Source organism: Clupea harengus, chromosome 2 (assembly GCF_900700415.2).
Source record: "Clupea harengus chromosome 2, Ch_v2.0.2, whole genome shotgun sequence".
Lineage (NCBI taxonomy): Eukaryota > Metazoa > Chordata > Actinopteri > Clupeiformes > Clupeidae > Clupea > Clupea harengus.
Window position 1 is genome coordinate 23,156,117 of NC_045153.1, and position 10,793 is coordinate 23,166,909.

The 10,793-nt window shown below is 46.5% G+C and overlaps 1 protein-coding gene across 1 annotated transcript; it reads left to right on the forward strand.

Annotated features, from left to right (window-relative positions):
* The first annotated feature begins 7,658 nt into the window (after positions 1-7,658).
* On the forward strand, positions 7,659-10,245 carry LOC122133741 (craniofacial development protein 2-like). Its single transcript, XM_042710476.1, has one exon. It carries the CDS (start codon positions 7,659-7,661, stop codon positions 8,928-8,930), a length of 1,272 nt encoding a protein of 423 aa, XP_042566410.1. The 3' UTR covers positions 8,931-10,245.
* Positions 10,246-10,793: the final 548 nt, after the last annotated feature.

Genomic DNA, 10,793 nt, shown 5'->3' on the forward strand with positions numbered 1-10,793 from the left:
ATGGTGTGAGAGCCCTCAGAAGAGGCCGTCACTGGGAATTTTTCCAAAATCACTCAAGCTTTTATGGCTTCTTTTCCGTTTCCATAGATGTTTTCTTACAGTGAGGTATACTAAAGTTTCCACAAAACACAATCCCTTTCACACTAGTTTGTATACACATGAAATCTCTCCTCCCATTATCTAGACCTGTGGCTTTCTCATGGTCCTGCAAACCAAGAATTTCCACCAGAATAGCAGAGTACAGGGGATGGAAAAACACAGTGTCGCATGAAGGGAAACAACTACAGAACATTCACTGGTGATAGATAGATAGATAAAAAGATAGATAGATAGATAGATAGATAGATAGCTGCCAGTGGAACCTAGTATTCTGGAATCTCCACAACAGCAGTGGGCATGCTTCTGTTAAGGCACCCACCACCCCCCACCCCCCAACCTAAATCATTCTGATCCTGAATAGCTCGGTCGGACTTCTTTCAACAAACTTGTCGTCCCAAATGTCAAAAAATCACGGAGGCTTCTTCGGAGGTGAGGCAGGCGAGCCCTGTGAACACACTGTGGGAGTTATAGTGATGATTGTGAAATGGCATATTTTTCTTTATCAGATACAGTACATTAGCTTTGACTCAGCCTGCTTATCATCACATACATATAAGAAATATGTAGCCTTGGATGTAGATTCAACAGGAACATGAACCGACAGAATTGTTATCATTTTTTTGTCACTGGTTACCTTGAATGAACTTGTAAGGGAGGGGATCTCAGAGTTTGTGTGTGTGTGTGTGTGTGTATGTGTCTGTATGTGTGTGTATATGTGTGTGTGTGTGTGTGTGTGTGTGTGTGTGTGTGTGTGTGTGTGTGTGTGTGTGTGTGTGTGTGTATGCGTGTGTGTGTGTGTGTGTGTGTGTGTGTGTGTGTGTGTGTGTGCGCGTGTGTGTGTGTGTGTGTGGGTGTGTTTGCACGTTTGCAAACAGTTAAGGGAATAGCGAAATGAGTATGCTAACATTACCAAAAAGGTACTGGTATGAATCGTTGGAAAAAAAAATACTAAATGAATTTACAAAAGAAACTGAAAAAGAAAAAAAGAGAAATGACTTCCCCAAGGGGCAAAAATCTCAGCAAAGAAGCCAAGGCAAGCCATGGCAAGGCAGGTTTATCTATACAGCACCTTCATACACTGCGGGCATTCAAAGTGCTTTGCAAATGTGAAAATACAAAGATAATTCAAATGAAAAATTAAGAAGATATAGGAGAATAGAAAAACAAAAGCAATGAAAAATATATTTTTAAACATTATCACATTCTACAAGCTGGATATATAAGTCTACACGTTTGCTTCCTGTATCAGTAATGCATGTGTTGTGGGATACTGAGGGTGGTTTGGTACTGAGGTGCCCCACAAGTCCTCTTACCTGATTCTGGATACACAGTACATTAACATAGAGCAGAAGGTCCTAAATGGGGGAAGTGAGATTCAACAGGCATCGTTAAAATTCACCAATAGATCTGTGGCAGGTCTGGGTAAACAGCCCTAAGGAACCGCAGTACGTCACCTGCTCAAGTCTGCTTGTAAGATAGCAGACGCCTAGAGGAAATGTTAGTGTTGGCTGGGTCTGTTTTTCCCCTGAACTGGGGTGTGAGAAGATGGGGGGGGGGCAGGAAAAAGGGGCCACGTTCAGATCAGGTGCCCCCCCCCCCCCCCCCCCCCCCCCTTCTCCTCTAAAGCCCCCCCAGCTCATTCACAGTATTTCAGGCAAAACCTCAAACAAGGGAATAACAGAGTGAGGAATGTATACACCTCGACCCCCCTGCGTGGTGAGCCCAACACGTCCATTCTCACATAAATTACACAGATGGATGACTGTTCTCTCTCTCTCTCTCTCTCTCTTTCCCTCTCTGGGTTTTAAAGTCCCTCTGTTTATCACTCACGTATCCTCTCTCCATACTCCCTCTCCCTCCCTCTCTTTCTCTTCCAACTTCATCCCATTTCATCTCTCCCTCCTTCTCCTCCCTCCTTGTCTTTCACACCTTCTCTCTCCTTTCTGCTGTTCTCTCCAGCAGCTTCTTCCCTCTATCTCTCTCTTCTCGTTTATCTTTTTTTTAACTTGCTTTCTTTCCCTCTATCTCTTTCTTTTCTCACACCTTCTCTTCAATTTTTCTTTCTTCCCATTCCTCTCCCTCTTTTTTTTCCCCTGTGTCTTTCTCTTCTCACTCATCTGTTTTCACTTACTCTCTCTCCTTCTCTCTTCCTCTCTCCTACTTTCTCTTTTCCTCACTCCCTCTTTCCTTTACACCCTCTCTCTCTGCCTCTGCAGTCTCTCTCTCTCTCTCTCTCTCTCTCTCTCTCTTTGTGTGTGTGTGTTTACTCTAGCCGTGGTGATAAATGACCATTAGTACTCCTCCTGCTATCATCCAGACGGGGAGATTAACTCATCTCAGCCGGAGGAGTGCCCCCCCTCCTCCTCCCTCTTCTCCCCAGTGCTTCACCGTTGCTCAATGTCTCATTACCACCAGACTGCCGCCCTCTGGTCTCTCTCCCCTCTGCTTACAATGTCGCTCGCAGGACGCAGGACGCATGATGCAGGACGCAGGACGCAGGACGCAGGACACGAGACACAGGACATGAGACACAGGACACGAGACACAGGACGCAGGACGCCGGAACACAGGACACAGGACACAGGACACAGGACGCAGGACGCCGGAACACAGAGGGAAGATTTCGCTTGCCATCCCTTCAGTGGGCGCCAGGGTCTGCGTCTGTGGGCCAGATTCGATCTAAGCCAGCGTCCACTACAGTACCAGTGTCTGCGTTTTCACTTTCGCTTTGACAGGTTCAGCATGTCTTTGTGTTTCCCTTTTTTTTGGTTCAGTCTTTGTTTGCTTAATCTCCTGTCTGATGTCTGATTATCTTTTCAATGTTCAGGTTTTCTCCTAGCACCGCCGTTGGCGCTCACAGAAGTGTCACTCAAACCTCCCACCGCAAGTCAACCGCTGGCTTCTTCAAGGTTCCCTCTACTCATCTGACATCAGCCTTGATGCCAAACCTGACACCTAACGTGTAATATATTCATCTCTCGTCCCCTGCACAATCACAATAAAAATGCAAAAGTGAAACGACTTCACATTGTGAGAAATGGAAAGAAAAAAAAGAAAACCCAAACGATCACAATATTTGAGTCAGAGTGTTATAAAACATTGCAGAAAATGTGTAATTTATGTGCTCAGCGCTCAGCTTGTAGTCATCAAACCATCTATGCCACATCGCAACTGGAGATTGAAGTAAGATTGACCTTGACTGAAAAGCTGAGAACAAGAAAACCGAACAAGAGGAGGGTAGGGGAGGAGGGAGAGAGAAAGAGAGTGATGAGGTGAAAGAAAGAGAGATGGAGAGATGGAGAGATGGAGAGAGAGAGAAAGAATTGCGACTGAAGTGAGAGGAGGATGAGAGAGCGGAGGAGGAGAGCTGGCAGCCTCTGCCTCCTCTGTCTCTTCTGCGGGGCTCTCTGTGCCCCCCAGCGGGGTGGAGGGGTTTTGAAGGAGGAGGGGGGTGGGGTGGTGGGGGTGTAAAAATGCTTCTGCGTGCCCCAGCCAGGCTCGGGGAGGTGGGTGTGTGGGGGGAGGGTGTGTGGGGGGGTCAGGAGTGTCCTCTCCAGAGGCAGCCGTGAGGGGGAGTCTAAGGAGGAACAGCCAAGTGGGCTAAAACGAGGTGAGGAGTTCAGCCCCACACAAGAAAAGAGGAAAAAATAGACAGACGTGGGGGGTTGGGGGAAGCTCTCTTTTTTTCTTTTTTGTTCATTTCTTTTTCTTGTCTCAGCTAGCGCACATGAGAACACACACCATGCTGCACGGTTAACACAGTTAACACAGTTAACATAGTTAATCCCAGCTTTTTGGTGCTGTGGGAGAAACATTCCTCCATTTCTTGACAATGAATGAATATTCCAATAGAGAAATACCTGCTGCACATGGGGCGCTGTCTCGCTGTTTGCTGTTATATTAGAGCAAGGTAGTGGCTCATAAACTATCCTAATGATGGTGTTCTCCTCAAGTTTGGAGTGGATAGCAGTGTTATTTCAGATTGATTACTATACAGTACTAAGCACTTAAGGATGCTTTGTTAATGTATGAAAGGATGCTTTAGCATGTATGAATGGGTGTGTCTTTTTCCAACTACATTTGTATGTGTGTGTGTGTGTGTGTGTGTGTGTGTGTGTGTGTGTGTGTGTGTGTGTGTGTGTGTCTGTGTGCATGTCTGGCTCTGAACTATTCAACTATTCAGGTTCTGACAGGCAAGGCGCTGCTGGTGTACAGTGGGCTTTATGCTAGGGCCTTCAGCAGGTCGTAAATTAGCCACTGACAGGACATCCCCCTGTGGTGTGGTCCCCCACTTCCTCACCAGCATGTACCCTCGCTAATGGGGAACCTTTGTCACAGGTGTCCGCCATGCAGGGGGAAGCTATTTCATGGCGTACGTCATCCTGTCACCTGCTGATGCATCCAAATGACTGCTGAGAGATCTCTCGCTCTCACATGATGGCACCGTAACACACGTCAGGAATTAGATCATGGGTTAGACCATGATTTGCAAATGGGAGAAAGAGTGAGTGAGGAGAGAGGGGGAGAAAGGGATCTGAGGAATTTCAGTTCAAAAGTCAATCTCTGTAAAAATGTGGAGAAAGACTGTTGACCCACTTGGATGAGGTTTGTCTGGCCCTTCTCGCTCCCTGTTCTGTGCCCCCAGCGCGTGCGCACACACACACACACACACACACACACACACACACACACACACACACACACACACACACACACACACACACACGCACACACACCACTTGGGTAACCTTAACTTTTCCTTCATGGAGATTCTCTCTTCCTCATTCATCTTGGAGGAGTTTGAAAGCCCGGCAGAGTGCTGACAGAAACTTTTCGCCTGCGTATCAACCAACACATGTCTCCACACTACTCACAGCACGCCAGCACACTGCATACAGCACAGAGCACACAGCACAGAGCACACAGCACACAGCACAGAACACACTGCACACAGCACAGCACAGCACACTGCACACAACACAGCACACTGCACACTACACACTGCACACAGCACACTGCACACTGCACACTGCACACTGCACACTGCACACTGAGGGTGCTTACCTTTTACAAACCAAACCCCACTTTACTTTTTTATCTGTCTCTCTTTTGCTCTCTGTGTCTATCCTTTCATCGTGCTTTCTCTCTCCTTCCTTGTATCTCTCCTTTTCTATCTGTCTCACCTTCCTTGTCTCTTTTCTCTCTCTTCATCTCCCTGGGTATCCTCCCTTCTCTCTCTCTCTCTCTCTCTCCCTCTATTTCTCTCTCTCTCTCTCTTTCTCTCTCTCTTCTGTCTATTTCTCCCTTTCCCTGTCTGTCTTATTGCATTCCAGTGTTGATGAGGAGCTTTGTGTGGCTAAAGGGAACACTTGGATATAAGGAGCCAGAGAGAGGGTGCTGGGGGTGGCAGAGAGGGCTGAGAAACAGAAGAAGAAGAAGAAGAAGAAGAAGAAGAAGAAGAAAATGAGAGAAAACAAGTAAAGATACACAAAAAATACAAAACCTTACAAAAATCACACATCAAAGACACAGTTTTTTTCCCTGTGCCCTGAACCTTCAAACTCCCAAAAGCATGCAAGGTTGGCAGAGGGGGTTCTGGTGTATGGAGATACCGGGAGCTGGTAAAGTAGGGAGGCAGAGGGGCTCGGGAGCTGGTAAGGTAGGGGGGCAGAGGGGGATGAGTTGAGGCAAGAGAAGAGAGGCGGCGCAGTGGGTGGGTGGTGGAGGTCCTGCTCCTTTCGAGCGGCGCGTTGACTGAGGCTCGCCCCAGCGCTAGCGGTTTGCATAGCACAGATTCCTCGCTCTTAAGGTTAAAGCATGTGGAAGCAGAGAGCACCTGGTTGGGAGGTGAGTCACGGCAGTAATTGTTCTGACATTTGGGGAACGGATGAGCTAATGCCGCTCTCTCTCTCTCTTCCTCTTTGCTAATCTAACTGCTCTTGGCGGCATTAACATTAAATAAGGCCACCCTACCCACTCTTTTGTGGTCTGAGGTGCATAGTGTCAAAGGTAGTGTCTAGGCGCGCTACACGTAACTCGCTATGTCAATCCTTCAGGCAAAGCCACAGTTTTTGCCCTTTGGTAAAAAATACAGAAACAGACACACTCACACACTATTGAATGGTTGTCAAGATGAAAATGTCAAACATTTTTTTCAACCACAGAATGCTGAAAAGGGTCAACATTAAAGAAAACACTGGGCGTAATCACCATAATTGTAAAGCTGCTCGGCTTCAAATACCATAGATGACAAAAGTGGATAAAAGCTCAAATCTTTCAGCAATTTCAACTTCTCCAAGTATGTTTAAAACAACATTGTTCTCTAACCAAACATTCAAAATGCAATTTTCAGTTATGTCTCAAACAGCCATTGGCATCTTTGTCTCTCGCTCTCAGTCAACCAAAAATTCCTGCTTTTGCTGTGACTGTTTGAGACTTAAAGCAGATGTACTTGTCCCAGCAGCTCAAGCAATGGGTTGTATCCTTCAAACACATCCTGTAGGGCATTGGGAACAGCCAGAGTGTCCATAACTCATCAGGGAAGGACAGGTGTACCACAGAGGCTGGTACCTGGGCCTCTCCACTTGATCAACAATAGACATTACATTTACATTTAGCAGACGCTTTTATCCAAAGCGACTTACAAGGATGTATACACATTTTACACTGATGGCACACTGCACATCAGGAGCAATTAGGGGTTCAGTGTCTTGCTCGAGGACGCTTCGACAGGGAATCGAACTAGCAACCTTCTGATTACTAACCGACTTCTCTACCTCCTGTACCACTGTCGCCCCATTTAGACATCAACCTGCTGTTGCAAACATGACCCTTACTTCAGTCATGCCTTCTGAATGGCGATGGGATATTCAGTGGGACTGCAGTTCACTCCACTGACATCAACACAGATGCTATAATGGTTTATTCAGCCCTGGACACATATTTGTTGTGAATGAACTCTTTTCGCAAGGTCAAAATAGCCGAACATCGTGTCAGCCACCCCAGCCCTCGGCTCCTGTCAGCAAGGCACCACAGTCTAAGCACTTCCTATAATGTTGTAGACCACCAATAACCACTGGGCTAAGGTGTCACAAGGGTTTGGGGAAGGGAGGTTGGAAGATGCAGGGGCTCAGCACAGGACAGGAACATGCCTGTCAGTGTTGATCTTTGATTTCATCTGAGATTTTTCAGGGTGCCCAGATTTTCTTGCAACATCCTAAGCCTCTGTGTATCTCCTGATGAGCCTCTGCTCGATTTATCATCTGTTGTGTGTCCTAATACAAACAAACCCTGTCCTTAATTCATTCCGCTGTCTAATCACTTAGGACAGGTGCTGGCTCCTCTGTGCTCCAGGGGAAACATCTGTTTCACTGACCCATTTTATCGTCTATAACCTAATTTGTAAGTACTACACATCATCATGCTTCTGTCAGTTCCTGTAACAAAACTAAATGGAAATGGAAATGACTCAATAGCAGACATTTCAACTAAGGTAAGAAGGCATATGGCCTCTCAAAGTCCAACCCTAACGTCCTTGTTGTGAGAGGTGGAAACAGGTAATGCTGGCCAATAGGGCACTGGTGAAGCTCATAGGCCAATCCCCTGTGAAGTGGATAAAAATGATTACTGAAACATTGATGAAGAAAAAGAAACCCCGCAACCTGGGAGATGAAGACTCTCCAACCATACAGGCTGAAGAGGAAATGAAGACGCATTTCGAAAACCACACGGAGAGGGTGTGTCAGAATCTTCTATCTCCCAGGCAACCCACTAACATTGCAACCTGGAACATCAGGACCATGTACACAGCAGGAAAAACGTCAGTCATAGCAAGTGAGATGAGGAGATACAAGATCTCTATCCTCGGTCTGTGCGAAACCAGATGGCTCCAGACAGGAGAGGTGAAACTGGCCAGCGGTGAGTCCATACTCTATTCTGGACATCCGGATGATAAAGCACCACATACAGAGGGAGTGGCCTTTATGCTCTCCAAAGAAGCACAGAGGGCCCTCATCAGCTGGGAACCCATTAATTCCAGGCTTATTACAGCAAGATTCAAAACTACCCATAAAAGAATCAACCTACAACTCATACAGTGTTATGCACCCACCAACAACACAGAAGAGGAAACGAAAGACATTTTCTATAACCAACTACAACAGCTGCTCCAGGCCAGGAAAGAAAAAGACATCACTATACTCATGGGCGACATGAACGCAAAGGTGGGAAACGACAACAGTGGATACCAACTGGTGATGGGGAAACATGGAATCGGCTGCATGAATGAAAACGGCGAGAGATTTGCAGACACCTGTGCTGACTACAATCTGGTCATAGGAGGGACAGTCTTTCCACATAAACCCATCCACAAAGCCACCTGGATGTCACCTGATCACACTACCGAAAATCAAATCGACCACATATGCATAAACAGGAAGTTCAGGCGCTCTCTCCTAGATGTCCGTGTGAAGAGGGGGGCAGACGCTGGGTCAGACCACCACCTACTGGCTGCAAAACTCCAGCTCAAGCTGAAGCGATGCAACAACCCCACCAACACAAGAACAAAGTTCAACACCCAGCTCTTCCAGGACATAGGAACAACTGAACTGTACCAAACCACCTTACAGAACAGGTTCCAAGCCCTGCAAGAAGAACAACACAAATCAGTGGAAGAGCACTGGAGCAACCTGAAAAACATATGGAAAGAGGCGTGTCTAGAAGTAGTGGGGAGAAAAGCAACAAACCATAAACCTTGGTTGTCAACAAACACACTGAAGAAAATTGAAGAAAGGAGGACAAAAAAAGACACACTAAACAAAAGCAAAACCTGAGCAAAAAAGGCAGCAGCTCACAAAGAATATGAAACAGCAAATAAAGAAGTGAAGAAAAGTGCAAAATGTGACAAGCGGAATTACATTGAGAATTTGGCACGGGAAGCAGAGGAAGCAGCTGGAAAAAACAACATCAAAGAACTCTACATGACCACCAAGAAACTAGCTGGTAAGTTTAGACAGACAAACACCCAGATCAGGGATAAACAGGGACGACTTCTCACCACCAAAGAAGAACAACATCGAAGGTGGACAGAACACTTTAAGGAGCTGCTCAACAGACAGCCCCCTGCCCAAAAGGTAGAGATCCCACCAGCCACACACACGCTGGACATCAACTGTGGCCCCCCAACAAGATCTGAGGTGAGGAAGGCCATCAAGGAATTGCGACGTGGCAAAGCAGCAGGGCCAGATGACATCCCATCAGAGGCTCTACAAGCAGATCTCGACACCTCAACCACCATGCTCCACCAGCTAATAAAGACCATATGGTTGGAAGAAGGAAACATACCAACAGACTGGAAGGACGGGCTCATTGCTGTCATACCAAAGAAAGGAAACCTCAGGGATTGCAACAGCTACCGAGGGATCATGTTGCTATCAACACCAGGCAAAGTGTTCAGCCGCATCATCTTGGAGAGACTTCGTAAGGGGGTTGATGATGAACTGAGAGAAAACCAAGCTGGTTTCAGGAACAAAAGATCGTGCACCGACCAAATTGCTAGCCTCAGGATCATCATTGAGCAGTCTATAGAATGGCGAACACCTGTTCATGTCAATTTCATAGACTTTGCAAAGGCATTTGACAGTGTAGACCGTGAAATGCTATGGAAACTCATGGCACACTATGGAATCCCCACAAAGTATACCAACATCATCAAGAACATGTACTGGGACATGCAATGCAACGTACTCTTCCAGGGATGCGCACAAGAAAAATTCAAAGTACTCACTGGCGTGAAACAGGGCTGCCTGCTTTCCCCTTTCCTCTTCCTTCTGTGCATTGACTGGATCATGGTACAATCAACCCACAATAAAAAGACTGGCATCCAGTGGAGTCTAACAGAACATCTGGAGGACCTCGACTTTGCGGATGACATCGCACTACTCTCCCATAGCCACCAACAGATGCAGGACAAATCCGAACTGCTAGAAAAAACAGCAGCTGGACTTGGACTCAAAATAAATGGTCCAAAAACCAAAGTAATGCGGATAAACACCAAGAACACGGACCCAATAACCATCGGGGACCAGACGCTGGAAGATGTCGACAAATTCACCTACCTGGGAAGTGTGATAGCTGTTGATGGTGGGACAGAGGATGACGTGAAGACAAGAATTGGGAAAGCAAGAACAGCATTTAACATCTTAAACAAAATTTGGAAAAGTAAAAACATCTCCCTCAAGACGAAGCTTTAAATCTTCAACTCCAACATCAAAACCGTGCTGCTCTATGGCTCCGAAACCTGGAGAACTACCACCAACATCACAAACAAACTACAAACCTTCATAAACCACTGTCTAAGACGCATCCTTGGAGTCTTCTGGCCAAACACAATAAGCAACATCAACCTATGGGAATGCACAAAACAAGAAACAGTAGATATACAGCTGTTAAGGAGAAAATGGAGCTGGATTGGACACACACTACGAAGAAACACAACAGCAATAACAAAACAGGCACTGACATGGAACCCACAAGGCAAACGGGGTAGAGGACGACCCAAAAACACCTGGAGAAGGAGCACAGAGCAGGAATTCAAGAAGAAGGGGCTGACGTGGAAACAGCTGGAGAGGATGGCTCAGGACAGACGAGGGTGGAAACAATTCATCAATGGCCTATGTTCCGAGAGGAATACAAAG

Coding starts and splice junctions, on each gene's coding strand:
- LOC122133741 (XM_042710476.1), top strand. CDS start 7,659: ATGCTGGCCAATAGGGCACTGGTGAAGCTCATAGGCCAATCCCCTGTG.